The following is a 22,149-nucleotide window of genomic DNA, read 5'->3' as shown; positions in this document are numbered from 1 at the left end:
AGAAGTTACAGTCATTGGTAAAGAAGGGAAAATGCTTGGTTAACAAAAAGTTAATTACTTGAAGTAGGCAATATTTTGAATGAGAACAAAAACCTACATGAGAGTTATGTGTAATTTATAAATTGTATGCATGACTATGCTAAAATGTCATTTGTTTCTCCTTTATCCATTCTTCCCCTCTAGGCTAGTCTATTCTTGCCATGAGTCTTAATAAATGATAAAAGCAGAATCTCTAATGAATTGGAGATACCTTATATAAAAATATTTAATAATGAGCTAAAAAAGAGACCCAAACAAATTTACTTTTTGTGCTAAAATCTGTTGAACCGCCAGGTCTTGTAAGTTCTTTGCTACTACTGAAATAATATATGAAATTATATCCGATAGATTCCACTATATTTGCCAAATACAACTTCTTTTTTAAGATGCTACCCCCTTTCAAAATTTCTTTTTTACAAAATCTAATAAAGTTTGACACTTTTTAATCAAAGAGGAGCACTTGTCAGTATGTTCAATATCAAGTTTAGATGTCAGTGATAGGGAGGGGAAAGGTATGGAGGTAGGAAGTAGAGTGAAACAGACATTATTACCTCATGTACATATATGACTACATGACTGATGTGATCCTATAATATGTACAATCAGAAAAATGAGATCACACTCCATTTATGTATGATCTATCAAAATGTATAAATGCATTCTACTGTCATGTACAACTAATTAAAACAAATAAGAAAATTAATAAAAGAAAAAAATTTTTAAATGTCAGTGATAACATCAAGACTTCTGACCTATCAAATAGGTTTTCAGTTTCCAAGACACAACTGACCAACTAACTAGCACAATCTGGACACTCCAAAAAATTTAGACAAGAGAATGCTGCTTCCTATACTTAAATCTAGACTACCTCCTTAAGTCTCCTAGGAGGAACGTGAATGAAAAATAAGATTCACAGAACCACAGTCCTCACACAGGGATGCCCTGCTATATGTCACATAAGACAGACTCTCAAGGAGAAAATCAAAATGAACATCAATAAGACTCTTCTTTTAAGGCTCAGGAAACTCACATCTCTTCAAATGCAGGCAGAGAAATGAAAGGAGTCATGATTATATGATCCATTTGTAACTTTCCCTCATTCCCCCTGAGTGCTTAGATCCTACTGTTTTGGCATTCTGGATATTCTTCCATCCATACAGATAATAATAATGAAATTTCATAAAATAGCTTTGGCTATAAATGGAAGTCAAATGCCCAACAACTTTATTTCTTCTGTGGGGAAAAAAAAAAACATTGACTAAGAGGTCATCCCTTGAAAATTTTTTACCTTAGAATACTTTTACTATAGGAAGTTACAAATAGCACCAAGATAATATAGGTTAGAGTTCAACGTTTCCAACAATGAATATTCTAAGTCAATTAACAATAGATATAGTAGGCACTATATCTGTCTGAATAGTTATAGAATGACTGAGATTGAATTAATTTGCATATAATTTATCACACTAATGTGATCTTAGGCATAATTGCATCACATCTTGTCAGGTATGACTTTCTTTGGTCTAAAATAGCTCATGCCACTCTTATGACACAATAATCTTAGAAAAATACTGGTTCTTTAAGTCATTAAACTTCTAAAAATATACATTTTTATAAATAATATAATAACTTTGATGCCCCAAAATCACTTGAATATTTTTGGGGTATTACAAAAAATAAAGACATATGTCCTCTAGATTTTTCCACGTTTCTTTCTTCCTGTTTCCATACAAATATATTGAGTGACAAGATTCAGAATAAGTGGTTTTAATATTCCCCCAGGACTATTATGAGCAACTTTGCTGAAATAATGTTAATGCCCACTTCTTCCAGAACCCCAAGTGTTTTTTTTTTTTTTGTTGAAATTGATTCTTTAAAAAGTCATAATAGATGAAATGAGAATAGAAAAGTAAACAAAGATAGCAGGAATAGTAAGAACTCCCAGATTCATTTAAAAATAATGGTTCTAGATTTTGAAGTAATTTAAAATATGCAAAAATAAACCCCACAATTAGTCCCACCATCCTCTCTTGTAATCACCATCCTTAGACAGATTCAGATAAGAATGCAGATACAGTCTGCATTCTTAGTTTTTTGCATATGTGGAGGTTGTTTCTGCTTAAGCAAAGAAGGAAATAATACTTTGCCAGAAAAGCACAGTGCTAGGTGCTTGACAAACATTGTATTCATTAGTCCTTATAAAATTCGGGGAGATTGAATTGGTTATTCCCATTATACAGAGGAGACAATGAGAGCTCAGAGAAGTTAACTGCCCTAAACCACAAAACTCTTAAATAGCAAAACAAGAATTTATCTCCAAGTCCACGTAGAGTGAAATCTTGCACTCTTTAAACTCTGATAGATTCAATTCTGTGTTTCTTTTACATGTGTAAAATAGCAGAGATATCAAAAATTCTGTAATTTTCTGAGAGATTTCACCCCCAGTGAGGCCCCATCATGGATTCATCTGATGAGGATTTCAGTTTCTACTGAGTAGTTAAAATTGAAAAGCATTAAGGCCCCTTTACACCCCAAATTTCAGATTAACAAGAACACTGTGCACATAAAAGGTAGCAGAAATTCTCTGTGATGATGTTTTCCTATAACATGATCCACTATAATGGGACCAAAGGACAGTTCTCATGATGAGCTTATATGGGTAGACATTACTCAATTTGAGACAGTAGGGAATTAGAAGTTCCAATTTTGAACTGAAAAAGAAGATAGTCAATCACAGATACATGACACTAGCTTACACAGATGTGCTGCTTTTCTCTGACTCACTCTTTGAGGCTTGGAAAGGGATACATTTTATTTTTGATATAGTAATTGGGATCCAGTCACACCATAACTCTTGTCTTCATATTATGTCTCTTCTGCTTTGTTTTATGCCCCTGATTTTGACCCAAGTTTTGAGTTGTCCAAAAGGAGTCTCTAAAATAAAAGAGGACGGGCTGATAACAATATCAATTTTGAAAGAAAGGTTCAAGATTATATTTCTAAGAAAAAAATAATACTCTACAGAAGCACTGGAGGAAAAAATGATTTTGAAAAAAAATTTGCTGGCTGAGGATAGCACTCTGGTTCCCCAAAGCTGAACATGGTAAAAATGAAAGGATTCTCATTAAATTTCTATCTCTCTGACAAAGCTTTGGTTGATTGTTATGGAACATGCACAGACCATGAGAATAATTCTCAAGGTAGACTTTTTAGCTATTAACTTCCTATTTTTTATTTCATGATCTTTTTTATATTCAAGTTGTCTGAGAGCAGTTGAGCTTGTTCTCAGACCTAATCTTTGACAGTAAGTAAGATGTGATTTCTCCAAGTAGAGGAAACAAAGAAAGAAAAATGTGTAAATAAAACAGAGATGCTATTGAGAGAATCTGTGGCTTAGCTAAATAATATTCTAGACAGTATAGGTGGTACCAGTGAACCATATGAACAAGTACCACCTATAAGCCAAAATTTCAATGTTCCTTCAACACAACACATAATTTTCATTCTTCTAGAAATAATAATTTGTGAAAAATCAGCCAATGACCGACTTTAATATATTAACAATTGACACCTTAGTTTCTGAAAAGGACAAGTTACTAGCTGCACCATAATGAAGTCTGTGGGAAAAGGAAGGACAAGGTAGTTGATATAATCAAATAATCAACCAACATCATATTTTCCAATTTATTTGATATCCTATTGGATAACAGGTTTTTGTTTGTTTGTTTGTTTTCTCGACTCTGGTGTAAGTCTGGGGAACAACATTACTCCTTTATATGCCTCCACTTGGCTGTAGCAAAATCTCCCCTTGTTAGGGACAACTGAGACATCATCACAGATTCAGAATCAACTCAGGTATGACAGAGGAATAAACAAGACAGAAGATAAAACAAGCCCACTTTGGCGATTGGTAAAATCAGTTGATTTAAGATGCTCTGTCATGTGTAGTTGTGAACTGTTTTTTGCATCCTTTATTAGTTCATTCTTATGCTAAGAATTGACACTTTAATAACTACAAACATGTATGTCCCAAGTGTTTACCTTTGGAAAATTCATTGTGCTTTCAAATCTATTCTGCTTTTAAAGTCAAAAGTGCCCTGATTCCCCTTTGGAAAAGAAATTGTGGAGTAGCAGAAAGACCTCAAAGACCTGACTATGATCTCAGACAAATTATTTGGCCCCCCTGAACATATTTTTAAAGAAGAATAATGATGTTTCCCTTACTCATAGGACTAAATAAAATAATATTTGTAGACAACATGACTGAGCAACAGCATTCAATAGGTAGTAGCTACCATTATATGGGTTAGATTATGACCTGAACGTTCTTTCAGTTCCTACATTCTATAAAATTTGCAAAACAAAATAAGTAATTAGTACAAATTTCTCAAAATGTAACAATAAAAAATAGGATCTATTGTCAAATAAGTTTGTGAAATATTATGTATCATATCATTTTTCCCTTGGTAGATAAAAATTCATTTTAACATAATTAAATGTTTTTAAAAATCCCAAAGTTAAGAAATATGACAATCTGTACAGAACAAAGGATCTTTTAAACTTATTCGATCATGAAATGGCTCTTCCCAGATGTATTTACAATCTAAGAACCTTTTTTTGTATTCCACTTAAAGAAATGCCAAGTTCATAATTGTTAAAATGCCAGAGGATAAATGAATCTTCAATATTAAACCGAATGATCTGTGATACCTAGATACAAAACTTAAGGCTAAATAGTAATAAGACAAGGTAAAATAAATAAGGGATACTAAGAAAGTGAAAGATCACCAATTGGGGCCAAGACTCATTGGCATGATAATCATTTTGTGTCCTTAGTGTTTTACTCACTAAAACTGCCTTTAGAATTAGATATTCAAGATCTTGTTGAAATTTCTGGTGCAATTGTTTATTTTCCCTGAAGGAGGGAGGCACAGTATATCAGAGTAGCCCTATAGTTCCAGGTGTATTCCTGCAAAGCCAAGATTAAGCTCAGTAGAACATCTGCAGAAACATGAAGAGGTTATCACAAATTTTATCATATTTACATTCATGTTTGAGGAAAAACATTAACTTTGTTTTTGGTTCAATTTCCATATATAGTGCTAAAGTTTTCCTAACACTTTTGTTTGTATATTTACTTCTTTTTAAAGCTAGCAATTCCCCTTAGTTCACTATTGTTCTATCTGGATGTCACATTTTGATCTAGAAGATGGAAAAGAGATTGTAGAACTCAAGGTTTGGGTTTTTAAGTTACTTTAAAAGCAAAAGAAGCATAAAACATTGAAGTTTCTTACATTTTATATTGTGTCCACTTAATCTTAAACATTTTAATGAGTTGAATATTAATCATTGATAAATTCTTAGCACTACTGACAATTTATCAGTGTTCTAGCTGCACTTGCATTCATACCCATATGAAAAATAACATGACTGCAGTTAAATATTTCCAAGTCTCAGAACAGTTTTTAAAGCTGAATAAAGATAGGCATTTAAATCATCTGATATTTACTCTCCAAATCTGGCCTTTTCAGCTATCATGGTACTTGGAATGTGCATCATATTTTCAGGTAAAATTTTTTCTCATTCTATTGAATCTTGTTAACATTTATAGTAAAGGAAAAACAATTCACCTATCCTGATAAAATATATCATGGCTTCCTGAATTCTCTGCATTTAGAATAAATGCCAACTTGTTTTGGTATCCATTACCACTTGCAAATTGCATTATGCAATATAATGCAAATGTGAGTTCTTAATTAGAAGGATCTGTTTTGTCCAAACGTACAACAGTAGAGGGATTTTTCAACATACTGCAGCTGTTACCTATAGAGGAAACACGTTTCACCTCACTAAGAAGAGCTGCACAAGTACATAAGTTGTTATGGACGGATCCTTTAGTGTTTCCTTAAGCAATACTATCTCATAATGGGTTTCACATTGAATATAACAAATTTTACCATTGTTGCCCACTCAATTTCTGTCTCTAGGTTGTTTTTAAAAGGGAAGATGAAATTTTTCAAGGCAATGGGACTGGGGCTGAAGGAAGGGTTCCTTATAAAGGATGCACTATTTGCCTATATATGCATATCTACTTAAATATTGTATATGCATCTCTGTATACATGCTGTTCCCAATCACCATTTGCATGAATAACACTGGAAGGCAATCTCATGAAATGATGAAAATAGCAAAAATAATAAAACATATATGAAGAGATATTACAGACAATATAGAAGGTAGGACACTATTGACAAAAAAATATAATAAGTCCTTTGCCCATCAGATTTTTTGCCTACATTTGGCCTTTAAACATCAACCAATTATGGTAAACGTTTAACTGTAGGAGTTCAGGCAGACAGCCAAATTCTGGTTTCAAAGCTATTGCTAGCTTTAGCTTAAAGAGTTTTTCATTTTTAAGCAAAAGAAAAAGAAAGAAAAAAGAAAACATTCCTGGATATTGGCAATACCTACTTCAGTTACAGTCAGTGGAATCTGAATAAGCGAAGTGGGCAGAACATGGGTCCTGAAGAAATGGGTCTCACCTGGCTGTAGTACTTGAAATGTGACAAATGGGCTCCCAGGTGTCCCAGGGAAATACTTCCTGCTCATGACTTGGCCCCATTTACCTAAAGTCAGTTTATTTTCAGACACACAAAGTAAAGAAAGAGTTGTTCTTCTTAGCCAAGCACCTATAAAAACAGCACGGTTGAGGGAAGGGAGCAAAATGAACATTTAACTTTTTCTTGTTTAGGAAAGCCAGTATGTGAAAAGGCATGCATGACAGCAAAAGTTCTCTGACCCCTTCCCCGGGCTTATTTGTTTTCTTAAGTTTATTAACTAAATTACCAATCTGCATTAAACTGGTTTGAACATTGGCCCTTCCTGACGACATTCCTACCCTTTGGTGGAAGCACTAACAAGGGACCTAAACAATCCATAGGCTGAATCTGCAGCCTCTGGATATTTGAGACTCAGCTGCTAAGGATTCTTTGGTATAGACAATGAGGGGCTTACTGAAGTGACTTTTCTTAGTTCATTTCCTCACCTCGGTCTCCCCAGTGAATCCCGTGGGGGCCCTTCCCCTTCCCTCTCCAAGGTCCCTCTAGCTCAGTCCCATATCTTCAAACCTGGTCTCCCCCACCCCCTTCCCTAATGTCTCCCATCCACCCCCCACCCCCATCAAAGTCCCCTCCCGGTCAAAACCAAAGCCCGGAGAAGTGGAACGCACACAATGCCTCCCTTATAGGGCTTGAGCTGGGAACTGGGCATGCTCAGTAGCCAAAGCAGAATTTTTTTTTTTTCCTTTTGGTCGCAAGTGCGGCATCTCTCCCAGTCCCACACCTCTTTTTCCCCTACCCCTTTTCCCTATCCCCACCCCCAGCTCCCTAATCACCCTGCTTAACCCGTTTTCTGCCAAATGCCCAATGCCCGCGGAATTCTAAAATGCGGATAATTAACCCGTCTGCTTCTAACCCGGCTAAATAGTCTCACTCTGAGCTAAAGCCTCACTTTTACCTTAAAGCCCCCGGCCCCTTACGCGCAGACAGGTAGGGGGAGTGCGAATACTACTGGATCCCAGAGAACTGGTCCCAAGAAGGCTCCATCCAGGATCGCCGGCTACTAAGAAGTATTCTCGGAGCTCTCTGATCCGCAGGGTGACTATTAGCCAAAGGTACCTTACCCGCGATACAAAACCCAAGTGAGATTGTTGTATTTGAATGTCATTGTTGTTGACTCACCCCCCTCCATCCTGGAATTATTCAATTCCGCGTAGACTCGACGACCCTATCTCCCTTGGCTCCCCTCCCCCCAGGCTCTCCAATGTTTCTTTGGCTTTTGCTGGGTTCTTGGTTGCTCTCTCAAAGGAACGCCCCGGTTGTGTGTGTGTGTGTGTGTGTGTGTGTGTGTGTGTGTGTTCCTTCTTAGGAGACTGTGGAAGAGAAAAGACTGTAGTGTGCGTGTATGGTGGCGGGGGTGGATGGAGGCTAGTGCGCCCGCGTTGTGGAACAGGGGTCTCTATGCCTGAGGATAGGGGTCGCTCCTCCCTAGGGGTGTTTTAGGCAAAAGAGGGGGCGGATGCCAGGAGGAAAGCGCGCTGTCTTTCTTGGTGTGTGGGTAGAAGAGGAATCAAGTGGGGGTGTCGGGGTGGGAGACTGAAGGATCAGGAATGTGGGGGGATCGAAGTGGTTGGGTGTCGGGAGGGAGGGCTGTGTGTGTGCCAGGGGGCGGGGGCGGGGGCGGGGATTCGGCGCGTGTATGTAAAGGTGCAGCCCGAGTGCGAGGGTCTGGGTGCGCGCGCGGTGTCTGGCCGGGTGCGCGCGCGCGCCGCTGCCCGCTTGCTCGCCTGCTAGGGCTGCTCTGTGGGCTTGACCGGCAAGCGGGCGCGGAAAAGCTGTATCCCAGATCACGTAGAGACCATCGCGGAAACTGCAGCTCCGGTGGTGGCGCGGCGGGCTCTGCACTGGGCGCTGGGCTCCAGAGGTGGGTGAATTTCCAGTGAGGACTGCGCGAGCTGCAGCGACACGCGCGTGGTCTCTTCCCGGCTCGGATTGTCATCGTGTGTGTGTGTGTGTGTGTGTGTATGTGTGTGTGTGTGTCTCTGTGTGTCTGTGTGTGCGCGCACATGTGTGTGTGAGCGCGCGCGCGTGAAGGGAGGCAGGTAGCTTATTATTTTTAGTTTGAGTCCTGTTGGTTTGGGGCCGGCTGCGTGGACGAAGTGGACGTGTTAGCTAACCCACACACACCTCCCACTTGCTTGCCCACAGCACTATCGCTTGTCCCTGAGGACCGAAGGAATCCGGGTGCCCTTAGTATCCCTGCCCCCTGGGCGGCGGGGGTGGCAGGGAAAGTGTCCTGGCCTCTGGCATCTGGCAGCTCATGCTGGCGGGGCCGCTGCGCTGTGCTGGGCTTTGTTTCCTGCACCCTACTCTTCAGGCACTCTGCGTGGACGTAGATGTGGGGCTCCAGGCAGTGGTCCGCGGGCTGGTCAGAGATTGCTGGGACTCGCCAAGACTGGGAATTCGAGAGGAGGAGTCGGTGGGTAACTCTGAAAGCCCTGCACAGCCGGGTCGAGCGCTCGCAGCGCGACTTTGCAAGGCGCTTAAATGTTGAGCTGATTTCTGGCTTGGTGAGCAGTTTTGTGAAGCTGGTCAGGGGAGGGGGTGGCGGTCAAGGGGAGCCTGGGTCGTCTCTCGCGGCCACGTAGCGATGGGGTCATTCTGCCTGTGGCAAACGGATCAGTGACGTCCCAGTGCCATCGCCCTCGCGACCTGGACTAGTTATCTTTCCCTCTTCCTAACCCGCCGCGCGCCACGGTCTAGAGAGGCCAACGGAAACTCCAGCAGCTATCCCTTGTGGGACGAGAGCGCGCTGAGAAATGTGTGCGCAGCCGGGCTGAAGGCCCCCGCGACATCGCGCACAGTACCCCGCCTCCGCCACCCTGCCCGCGAGGCTGCTGCTTGGACCAGGAACCGGGGAGGGGGCTGCGCGCCGGCTCCGGGCACCGGGTTGCGGCAAAACATTGCGGTACGCGCCAGCGCCAGTGGCCCCTCCAACCGCGTCGCCGCCGGTCCGAGGTAGCGCACAGGGACGGTAGCGACAGAGTCTCTCCGTGGACTCCTATACCTCTACTCTTGCCCTAGGGCGGCCGGCAGGTTTCCCATGTCAGCTCCGGGGGAGCCACCTCGATCCACCGACGCCGCTGCCAGTGCTGTGTCCCCGGTCGGCAGGCTCCCTCCGCCTGGGCTCTGAGTGCCAGGCGCGGCTCTGTTGGTGTATGCCGGAATTGTGGTAGGGCTAGGTTTTGTGCAGTCCTGGCCGGCCGCGGAATCTGAGCGTCCTGCTGGGCACAGAAAGACAGAAAGACAAGGAGACAGATCGCTCTTGGCAGCCTGAGAGATGGTTCTTGGTACCCAACTCGGACTTTGTATGTTTTCGTTTTTGCTCCCCCCCCCCACGATTTTTAGCGCATGCTTTAGCGGTGCCTTGTGAATGTTCGTATTTTTTCGTTTACATTCAGTGGTCCTTTTTTTACCCTCTTTCAAGCTCCCTTCTCTGAGCTCTTTTTCTTCCATTTTCCACTTCTCCATGTCTCTTACCCTTTCAGTGCTTCTATCCCTCTCTCCTTGGCGGACCGACTCTCCTTCTTCATTGCCTGCTCCTCCAGCTGCTTTCGGCTTCCTCTGTTTCACAAGAGCTGCATTTGGGAACTTCCTAGCTTGTCCTTGTGCCTTTTTGCCCCTTTGCTGCTTAAAGTAGAAATTACTAGGAGGAGGACAGTTCCTTATGCATTTTCAGATCTGTTGATGCTGCTGGTTCTTGTTTTTGTACCGAATTTGGGTTATTCGATTTTTTTGTTGGTGGTTTTTTGTTTTGTTTTGTTTTCCAGTTTGGTAGCTTTTTGGTTTCCCCATTTTGGGGTGGGGGAAGTGTTGGTTAGTAACAAGAAATGACTCAACTGAACCAAAATAGCTGTTGAAAATCACATCAAGGTAAAAAAGATCAGGTGAAATTTTGATTTTACAATTAAAGTTTGTTTGGGCGATGTCATACTTAAGAATTGTGAGTTCTTTTTGAAATGCCAATCATACCTTCCTAGGGAATAGGGGAAATGCACCTCTGTATGGCAGCTAAGTAGCATCTAAGCAGTGTTGGTTGTATTTTCTATCTAACTACTTAAAATGCAAATCTTCCTGGTGGTGGCTTAATGGATTGTCTACCTTGAGATAGGTTCCATTTTTACCACTAGCTGATTCTTCCTGAACAAAATAAACAAAGGAATTCCTGTGTGACACTTTTTTCCTTTGCATCATTCCCTCATTGTGTTTCTGGGTATGTTATTTATTGAATTAATATTTGGTGGTAATCATATTGAAATTGCAGCCAGCTCTCCATTCACGATGGCAAAGAAAAGACTCACATGCCTAAAATTGCATCAGCAGAATACACACTGTTTGTGTTCCTTTTAATCTTTACTGTGAAGCAGAAGTACCGTGTGTATGAGTGAGTGAGTGAGTGAGTGAGAGTGAGTGAGAGTGAGTGAGTGTATGTGTGTGCGTGTGCACACGAAGTATGCTGTTTAAGAAGTGGGCTACAATTGGTTAATTGGCTAAGCATTGAACTCTACCAAGAAGTTACAATTTGTTTACAGACTGAAACATGGGGAGATAATATTGGAAGGGTGTTTGGGAACTGATGCCTTTAGGAGGAAAATGTGTGGTATTTTCTGCAGATTAAGCTCCTCAAATTATAGTATATGAACTCCTCTTCCTCAGCAGGGGCAGTCTGTGGTCAGCACGAAGGAGATAGCATTAGAGCCAAACTTCAGTTGGACCTGGGTTCAAAGTGGCAAATAAAGGAATGAGAGAGGGCCGGGCAGGCAGGAGAGCCAGTTCTAGGTGTGAAAGGCTGCCTGGAGATAGCTAAGCAATGCAAGAGCAAGCAGGTTCTTCTCCTGTTTTCAGGGATCCAAAGACAAAAGGCTTTCTTTTAACCCCCTATTTGGGAGATGACTAGCAGGCAACTAGATGCTGTTTATTCACCTGAAAACAAAATTTGGCCATCCCCTACTCAGTTGTTTTTCTAGAACCTCACAGGGTCATCTGTGTTTTGAAGGCAGCAGTATATAAGAGGGAACTGATTAATGGCACTGTGCCTACCTATGAACTGAAGCTCAGGCAGATCTTTTTGCAGGGCAAATTCTACATAGGTCTTTTCAGCAACCCAGTCCTCCCATTGCGACCTTCCTTTGCAACCTGGGCCCTAATATGGCGTCTGCTCAGCCTCTGTATCTAACACAGCCTAGGGTTTAGATATCCACTAATTGCAGTGCCTTTGTGGTGCAAAGGACATGGCATGCTTCCTGATCTAGGGGATGGCTATCTGATTTGTAAATAGGAAGGGCAGGGTTTGGTAAGTCAAGTAAAAAAGAAATTCAGATTGTTAAGATGTGAGTATGATTAATAATCTCTTTTCCTATTGTTTGTTGTGTATTCAGCACATGCAAATTTTACATAAACTACAGGTATGGAAATAAAATATGTGGCATTTTTGGTGGTTATTGTTCAACTGAGTGCAGATATTTGCAGTTTGGGTGCCTTAAAAACTACAAGGTAGTAATTATAGCCATGTACTCACTATAATATGATTTAAACACAATTTTTCAAGTAATGACCATTGAAAAAAATGTTTTCTTTTTATTTTTTAGATTATTTATCTTTATTCAGAAGCATAAAGTTCCTTGCTGATTGCAAGAAGATGTTTCTTTGGCTCTTTCTGATTTTGTCAGCCCTGATTTCTTCGACAAATGCAGATTCTGACATATCGGTGGAAATATGCAATGTGTGCTCCTGCGTGTCAGTTGAGAATGTGCTCTATGTCAACTGTGAGAAGGTTTCAGTCTACAGACCAAATCAGCTGAAACCACCTTGGTCTAATTTTTATCACCTCAATTTCCAAAACAATTTTTTAAATATCCTCTATCCAAATACATTCTTGAATTTTTCACATGCAGTATCCCTGCATCTGGGAAATAATAAACTGCAGAACATTGAGGGAGGAGCCTTTCTTGGGCTCAGTGCATTAAAGCAGTTGCACTTGAACAACAATGAATTAAAGATTCTCCGAGCTGACACTTTCCTTGGCATAGAGAACTTGGAGTATCTCCAGGCTGACTACAATTTAATCAAGTATATTGAACGAGGAGCCTTCAATAAGCTCCACAAACTGAAAGTTCTCATTCTTAATGACAATCTGATTTCATTCCTTCCTGATAATATTTTCCGATTCGCATCTTTGACCCATCTGGACATACGAGGGAATAGAATCCAGAAGCTCCCCTATATTGGAGTTCTGGAACACATTGGCCGTGTCGTTGAACTGCAACTGGAAGATAACCCTTGGAACTGTAGCTGTGATTTGTTACCTTTAAAAGCTTGGCTGGAGAACATGCCATATAACATTTACATAGGGGAAGCTATCTGTGAAACTCCCAGTGACTTATACGGAAGGCTTTTAAAAGAAACCAACAAACAAGAATTATGCCCCATGGGCACAGGCAGTGATTTTGATGTGCGCATCCTGCCTCCATCTCAACTGGAAAATGGCTACACCACTCCCAATGGTCACACAACACAGACATCCTTGCACAGATTAGTGACCAAGCCACCAAAAACGACAAATCCTTCCAAGATCTCTGGAATCGTGGCAGGCAAAGCCCTCTCCAACCGCAATCTCAGTCAGATTGTGTCTTACCAAACAAGGGTGCCTCCCCTTACACCTTGCCCGGCGCCTTGCTTTTGCAAAACACATCCTTCAGACTTGGGACTGAGTGTGAACTGCCAGGAGAAAAATATACAGTCCATGTCTGAACTGATACCGAAACCTCTAAATGCCAAGAAATTGCATGTCAATGGCAATAGCATCAAAGACGTAGACATCTCAGACTTCACTGAGTTTGAAGGACTGGATTTGCTCCATTTAGGCAGCAATCAGATTACAATGATCAAAGGAGATGTATTCCACAATCTCACTAATTTACGCAGGCTGTATCTCAATGGCAATCAGATTGAAAGACTGTATCCTGAAATATTTTTGGGCCTTCATAACCTGCAGTATCTGTATTTGGAATACAATCTGATTAAGGAAATCTTAGCAGGCACCTTTGACTCCATGCCCAATTTGCAGTTACTGTACTTGAATAATAATCTCTTAAAGAGCCTGCCTGTTTACATTTTTTCTGGAGCACCCCTTGCTAGACTGAATCTGAGGAACAACAAATTCATGTACCTACCTGTCAGTGGGGTCCTCGATCAACTTCAGTCTCTCACACAGATTGACTTGGAGGGCAACCCATGGGACTGCACTTGTGACTTGGTGGCATTAAAGCTGTGGCTGGAGAAGCTGAATGATGGGATTGTCGTGAAAGAGCTGAAATGTGAGACACCTGTTCAGTTTGCCAACATTGAACTGAAGTCCCTCAAAAATGAAATCTTATGTCCCAAACTTTTAAACAAGCCATCTGCACCATTCACGAGCCCTGCTCCTGCTATTACATTCACCACCCCACTGGGTCCCATTCGAAGCCCTCCTGGTGGCCCCGTGCCTCTATCTATTTTAATCCTAAGTATCTTAGTAGTCCTCATTTTAACTGTGTTTGTTGCTTTTTGCCTTCTTGTTTTCGTGCTGCGACGCAACAAGAAACCCACCGTGAAGCACGAAGGGCTGGGGAATCCTGAGTGTGGCTCCATGCAGCTGCAGCTAAGGAAGCATGACCACAAAACCAATAAAAAGGACGGACTGAGCACAGAAGCTTTCATTCCACAAACTATAGAACAGATGAGCAAGAGCCACACCTGTGGTCTGAAAGAGTCAGAAACCGGGTTCATGTTTTCAGATCCTCCGGGACAGAAAGTCATCATGAGAAACGTTGCCGACAAGGAGAAAGATTTATTACATGTGGATACCAGGAAGAGACTGAGCACAATTGACGAGCTGGATGAATTATTCCCTAGCAGGGATTCCAATGTGTTTATTCAAAATTTTCTTGAAAGCAAAAAGGAGTATAACAGCATAGGTGTCAGCGGCTTTGAGATCCGCTATCCAGAAAAACAACAAGATAAAAAAAACAAGAAGTCTCTGATAGGTGGCAACCACAGTAAAATCGTTGTGGAGCAAAGGAAGAGCGAGTATTTTGAACTGAAGGCGAAACTTCAGAGTTCCCCTGACTACCTACAGGTCCTTGAGGAGCAAACAGCTTTGAACAAGATATAGGTCATGCAATCTAACTTCATACAGAGGACATTTATTTAATGATGAAAGTGCCTTTTGTTGACTTCTAACTTCCAAATACTATATTATCAATAGGCATAGAGGCAAGTGTTTCCAAGGGTGTCTCATCAACTGTAGCTGCAAAGACGTGTCGAGTAGAAGAGACTTTCCTTAATAGATTTTACTACATAAAACCTATACTGTGGAGTCCTGTGGGGATACTGCAAACTCTATTGCCAAAGGGATGCTTTATACACAAAATACACTGAATTTAACCTCAAGAGGCAAATCTGTTTTGTACCCCAATGCAAAACCTTCGTCTCTTTGTGCTTTGTAAAGCAAACTCAAGAAAACTGGTACCAGTGTTTGTACCTCAGCTGGGTCCTTCATCTTGCACGTAGATTAAGTTGGTGGAACTGGAATAATCCTTTTGATTTGTGGCATTGTAACAACTCTGTGTAAAGATTATCTGAAAAGTGTAAAAAAAATAGCATGCAAAGAGAGAACATTCGATAGTATTTGTAAATTGGTAATCTTTATGGCCTGCATCTTGAAACCACTGGATTTATAATGTTAAATTGTGCAAATACTTGTTTAAAATATACCATGCATTACATAAGTATAAAATAAATTTGAACACTCTAAGTATTACCTGTCTATACATAAAAACCTAAAAGTGAAAAAAAAAATCAACGTGAATTCCATAGCGTTTGTGGTGATCTGAAGAAATACATGATGTTTATCAGAATTAAACATGGCTCAAATTAAACTAACACTAGAGTTTGTTCTCAGTTATGTGAAATACCCACAATCCTTAAAGGTTGTCCAAAATTAGCAAAGTGCTTACCGTGTGAGCGCACCCAAAGCTATTTTTGTAACATAATTCATATTTATGAAGTACTTTGTATACTAAATAGGAAAATATGTACTCCTTAATATGTATTTAATATGCCTGACTTGTTTTCCTGATCACAGTGAATTTATCAGTAAGTATAAATTTAGATAGAAAACTATACTAAACTGAAACTGAAGGTAATGTGTACAGAAATATTTCGGACTTTGTGATCAGGTGAAATTTAAAAATAGAAAAAGCAAAAAAAAAAACATACAAAAAATCCACAAAAAGACAAAAAAATTCAGTTCTGTGCTATTCTTGTGAATTTAGCATATTATCTTCAGATTTGTTACCAATCGTGCATTTTAAAATAGGCTCCTTAGTTTTATAGTATTATGTCTGGGGCAGTTGTTATTTGCCATCAGTTGTCTTGCTTTTCAGGATTCTATGAGCTTAATTCAAATAGTTTTCACCACAAATATTTTAAAAAATTAATGACTAAGGTTAATAGTATCTTGTATGCATCAGTATCCTGTTCTTTCATCATTCTGACTACTGTCAGATAATCTAGTAGGAACTGTAAACATCGTGGTAAGCTTGGCTGTCAAAGCCACACTGTAAAATACTTGCATTGGTATCAGATGAGTTCACAGTCTGCAACTGCAAATGATATGCCCTCAAGTTTGATTGTACTGTTAAGTTCTATGTAAAAATTGGTCAAAGGAATGATGGTATTTGATAAGAGGGGATATTGAAGATTTTTAGGAGCTCTTGATTAGCAAAGTGATATCCAGAAACACATTGCCTTCTTGGCCTCTGTGTGTGTGTGTTTGTGCGTGTGTGTTTGTGTGTGTATTCATCTCTTATGAATTACTGTATTAATCTGTAAGATAACCAAGAAGGTGAACATAATCATTCTTCATGACTTTCAAGTGGCAGATGTTTTGGTGCAGCTTCCAAAATGATATTATGGCTGAAGTTGTAACAGCAGTCCCTGTGTTAAGCATTAATTTCAGGGCTTCATGTATTTGTTCTGAGATATAAAAACAAAAAAATTGCCATTCTTGGAGGTGTGTGTGTGTGTGTGTGTGTTTGCGTGCGTGTGTGTATTTGGGTATATATTCACACATATAGATAATTTGGAGATTTTTTTAAAATAGGAAAAATTTCTCCATATGTATGTGCTGGTGCTCTTAAAACTTTAATGTGTAATTTTAATTTTCATGACAATGTCTGTGAAAACTTTATATGAATATAAAAAATCCAAACAAATAATTGCTTTCTGATCTCAAAAGAAAAGACAAGATGTGTGCTCAACAGCTTGTTTTCATCTGCAATTTCATAAGGACTTTTAATATGCCATTACCATGCATGCATGCATCCATGGATTAAAGGGCTCCTAATGCATACTGACAGGGTAGAGATGCAGAGGTTTCAAAGAAAGTGTTTTAGTTTATCCTGTCAATAAAGTATGGATTGAGGAATCTTAAATAGACACTTATGGGAGGAACCAGAAAACTCCCTCCATGATCTGGAGATAATAGGTCATTGGGATGATGCCTTTTATTCAGTGTGGTGGTTCTTTGAAGATGTTTCAAGGTTTCTGCAGAATTGTCAATGGCAAGAGTACCTGCCACCATCTCAAAGCTTGCTGTAGTATATTGGCTATTTCATACTCCTGCTGAAAGGTATAAATGTTCAAAGTTTTTTTTTAAAGTAACTTAATTGTATGTGGTTATTTGGAGGTTCTAATTGTAAATGAAAGTAACAAATCCTTGGTTAAGGCTGATATATTTTCCTTAACTAAAGTCATTGTGCCTACATTATACAGTGTGTACTATTTTGCACCTGTCTCTCATTAGTTCTACTTGTACATTTTATGATAATGTAGTTAGGCATAAGTTCTGAGTTGAGTACAAGAGCAGTTAAAATACTGTATCTACATTTTGTTGGCTTCAACTATAACCTTGATGTTAGTTTAACCCCTTGAGGTATGACATGTACGTTGGTACAGCATTTTTAGTAGAACTTTGATTCAAATCTTGAAAATCCAAGAAGTGTTCATTTCTAATGTGTTCTGACACATCATGGGCTTCTTGGCATTATATTCGTGTGTATGGACTGTGTTAGAACAGTTGCAAATAAAACTAGATCCTATGAAATCAATGAAGGGGTTGAGATAATATATTGTGTCCGTGTAAGATAAATCAAGTTTTAAATTATTTTTTTATGAAATCAATAAAGATGACTCAATTCTTTAAAAGTAAATCTTTGTGTAATTTTATGAGAAAGCAGCTATTAAAGTGATTCAAGTCTATAAGGCAATTTATATTCTATATTTAGTTTTCCACTCTGAATAATAAAGTGAATAAATATATTAATTAGAAAATCATTTAAGACCATCTTTATTTTGTTGCTTTTTTAAACATTTAATTTTCTTAAGCCTCAAAGATGCATAAATTATACAGGGCCTGGCTTCATGAGTAATATCAACAGGTATTTCAGAAATAACAGATTACATCTAAAAATGTATGGTGATAATACTAATCTATAGTATCTTGCATGACTTTTACATTGACATTGTACGAAATGAGCACAGTGAGTTGTTCTTTGGTTTGTTTTTTTTTGTTGTTGTTTTTGTTTTGGGTTTTTTGTTGTTGCATCCAAAGAATTGGGGATAAAATATATTAAGAATGTATTTATAATCACTATTTTGAAATAAACTAAAGAAAACACATTGTATTGTTTTTACCCTGATTCGATTATTAGTATTTTAGATTAGTTTATAAAATAAAAATCAAGTAATTCTATAAAATCTTAATGTAATTCACAGAAAGGAACTGTTTTAAGGACTTTTGTTTGGTTTAATTGCATCAAGGTATTAGAAAGAATTTACTAAATGCCACTTTCATGAAAGTCTTAATAAAATTGTTTGCTACAATGTTATTTCTGAAGCCACAGTGTGCGATATGTATTTATTTTTTCATTATTTTTCAGAAGAAATAGAACAATAGCCAAACTAGTCACAGCACTCATATTTGAGAGTAAGATATATAGCTTTTAGAATATGGTTTGTAATCCAACTTAATTATTAAATCTCTGTTAAAGAAGCTTTCCTTACAAACGTCTTGGCAATCTGTTCCTTCCCACTGGCAGCCCCTTTGGAGAAGAGTCAGAGAGAGCCAAAATCAACATACTTTGATTCGTGCCCATTCTCATTCATCAGTTGGAATCTGACATAACTTCAGATAAGCAAATATTAGTATTCAATCTTAACTATCTACTCAGATACTTGTAGTAGAGCTATAGAACCTCTGTGTAACATAAACAGCTTGACTGATGGCAGGCTAGCTACCTGTGTATGGGTGACTTTTGATTTTTATTTGGTTCTTTTGAAGATAAGCAAAATGATCAATCCATCACTTTATGAAGATATTGTGGTTGCAGAAAATGAACCAATTACCTTATGGCTAATTTGATGACACAGAAGAATATAGACAGTTTTGACCAATAAGTGGGTTTAAGGCATGTGTACTTCAGGGAAGAGAAGTAAAGATGGGAACAGAGAGAGAAAATAAATTAAGATTGTTGTGGCCTTACATCTTTGCATAGCTGTGCTGAAGGCATGAAAAGTATAGATAGCATGTATAAGTACTTTTGGACTAAATGTCTTACACATCACAGGAGATACATGATGGGATTGTGTTATTTTAGTTTGTTTTATATGAGTATTTTGGGCACAGGGCTTTGGGCGTCAGCCAGTCTGTTATGTAGACAAGTGGCATCAAATCAAGAGTTGACTTCATTTCCAGTGCTCATTAGTCATGATGGTCAGATGGGCTGAACTAAAATATTCAGTTTGTGGTGTCACTTATCAAGAATAACTAGTGATATATATCGTTTAACTGATAATCATTAATCCTCAAATTCAGATCTCCTTTGGAATATGTCCTTTGTTAAATTAAAAGCAAATGGGAGGTCAAATTAATTTTAATAGCTTATTTTATTCAAACTTCCCTTTATCTAACTTTGAAATTTATTTATTTACTAAATTTTTTTCATTGCAATTTAGTTTCCACTAATTGATAGGATTGCATTTTAGAAGGGAAAATTTAAGAAGGGAAAGTCTGTCTTCTGTCTTATATAAAATAATGTTTATTATTTTTTAAAATTGTTTTAATTTATTGTTCCTGTGTCTGCAAAAGGAAAAAAGAGTGGGGCTCTAAGACACTTGAATACTTTGGGTCAAAATAACTGCTATTGAGAATGAAAATATTTGAACTTCTCATTACTTGATAATTACCAGATTCACTGACTATAAAACCTACAACCAAGAGAAAATTACTCAATCATCCACTTTAGTTTACTTTTGTAGATACTGCCTAGATAGGAATAGAAGTTCTGGTGATTCCATTAATCCAGCAAAAATGAGAAATAGTTTTACTTAAAAAGCTCATAAATGAACTCTTCAGAAAGATAAAATGAATACATAATGAATAAACATACATTATTACCTTTAATTTACTTATAGAAAGAAGATAGTCCTTTAAATTCCTGAACAATATACTTCTTTTAGTTGTCAACTCAAAAATACTTGTTCATGTCAAATGCTGCTGGTTAGCAGCCTAAGGAAGCCATGTTGTGCTGTGGATATTGCTCATGGAAACATTTGAATATCACAGTAAGCTCTGTTCTCCCTAAAATTGCAATGTGTATTTCCATCATTGTTTCATGTAAATTGAACCATTGTGCTAAAATTCTGGAGTTGGTATGCAGTAACTTTAATGCTGTTTTCACAAATAAAAGTCTTTTCTTATAGGTCACATTTGTAGCCATTCAGTGTGTTTATTAGTGTGAAATTAGTGAAACTCAAGTTCAAAAAGAAATGGAAATAGTCTGTTTTACAGCTGATACAATTATATTAGTTTATATGGATAGGCAAGATCTACCTATGCACACACATGCACCCACATACAGAGAGAACAACACATGCAAACAGTGAATTATCCACAAAGGGAACTATATACTTGATATTAGCAATTAAAATGTTTGTCTTGATGACCTAGATATTTCAAATCAATTAGATATTATGGCAGATAATTGTTCTGTATTTTGCTTTCACCTCAAATTGAAACTTGACCACTCTGTCATATACAGTGTCAATTAGACCCAGTTTATCTTTCAGGAGTTCTTTGGGTTTCAGTAATGTCTGCTATCATGACATTCAAGTTTGCTGTTCCTTATTTGTTAACTTCATCATCTTCCTCCATCTGTAAGCTTACTAATAAATGTCACTGTATGCTATTCCCAGGCAACCAACAATGGTGCAAATCAATGCTGTTATTACCATTCACAAACATTATTCAGAGCACCATGTAGAGGCATCTAAGCCAAGGTAAGGAGATCCCTCGTGTGAGGATTTGACTAGAAATTACTGCAACATTCAATTTTTCTTAAAAGAAGGAGTAACTGGTTGAAAAGTATACCTAAGAAACCTGAAACTAAAGTTAGGATGAGGAAGGATAAGGACAAATGAATATTCAGAGAAAAAAGTATTTGTTAGATAGAACCCAGTTGTCTTAATCCTGCTTTATTTATCTTAATTGAATATAAAATCCAGGCTAATGTCAGTATAGCAGTAGTAGTTTATGTTATTTTTGGTATATATATTATATATATTTTATATATATATAATATATATATATATAATATATATTTTATATATATATAATATATATATATATATTTATTATATATATTTTTATATATTTATTATATATTTATATATATATTTTGGTATATATATATATATATTTTATAGAATTTGCAGGTCAAATAACGTATCTAGTTAGCTTTTCAGCTCCCATGGTATCTTTTCCTTTGGTTGACCTATCATTATTTGACTGGTTATCAGAGCCTTCTGATACTGCTTTGGTTGTTAAAATAACAATAAGCAGCATTTTTTGTTTAACGAGTATAAGAGGTAAAACATGCATAATACACATAAAGTACTTTGATAGGGAGCAAAATTAATCAGTACAAACATTTTGGGTTCCCAATCCTGTGGTAAAATGCTGCTAGGCCTTCTTGTTTGTTTTCAGAAATTGTAGTTCAGTCAAAATTATTAAGTGCCTATTTCAGAAGCCATTTCCTACATGAACCCCCAGGAAACCATGTATCTGCCATGGATCCCCTTGCTCCATAGCAGGATATGTCATATTTGCCAAGTCTTCCCTGCTGGAAATTGTTCTCTTCTGCTGTTACAAACAGCCAGCACTATCTATGGCATGGACTAGCTTAGGGAGAATTTTTCACTGTGGTTTTGTTAGTGGCAATACACAGAAAAATCCAAGATTCTAAGTCTAAGCCAGTATTCGCCATTGTAATATTACCACACTAGAGAGCATTTTGGTCGTGTATATTTTCCACATTGCATCTTCGTTTTTGCTTACCAGTTCCCTCTAGCCCATAGAAGCTAGTGGTCATTTTATTCATCATTCTCCTACAAC

At 38.3% G+C, this 22,149-nt stretch overlaps 1 protein-coding gene across 1 annotated transcript; it reads left to right on the top strand.

Annotated features, from left to right (window-relative positions):
* Positions 1 to 8,436: 8,436 nt before the first annotated feature.
* On the top strand, positions 8,437 to 20,463 carry Slitrk4 (SLIT and NTRK like family member 4). Its single transcript, XM_047535125.1, has 2 exons — positions 8,437 to 8,520; positions 12,245 to 20,463. Exon 2 carries the CDS (start codon positions 12,295 to 12,297, stop codon positions 14,806 to 14,808), a length of 2,514 nt encoding a protein of 837 aa, XP_047391081.1. The 5' UTR covers positions 8,437 to 8,520; positions 12,245 to 12,294; the 3' UTR covers positions 14,809 to 20,463.
* The last annotated feature ends 1,686 nt before the right edge of the window (positions 20,464 to 22,149 follow it).

Source organism: Sciurus carolinensis, chromosome X (genome assembly GCF_902686445.1).
Source record: "Sciurus carolinensis chromosome X, mSciCar1.2, whole genome shotgun sequence".
Lineage (NCBI taxonomy): Eukaryota > Metazoa > Chordata > Mammalia > Rodentia > Sciuridae > Sciurus > Sciurus carolinensis.
Note: the sequence above shows the minus strand (reverse complement) of the source record. Positions and strands in the feature narration are given on the sequence as shown.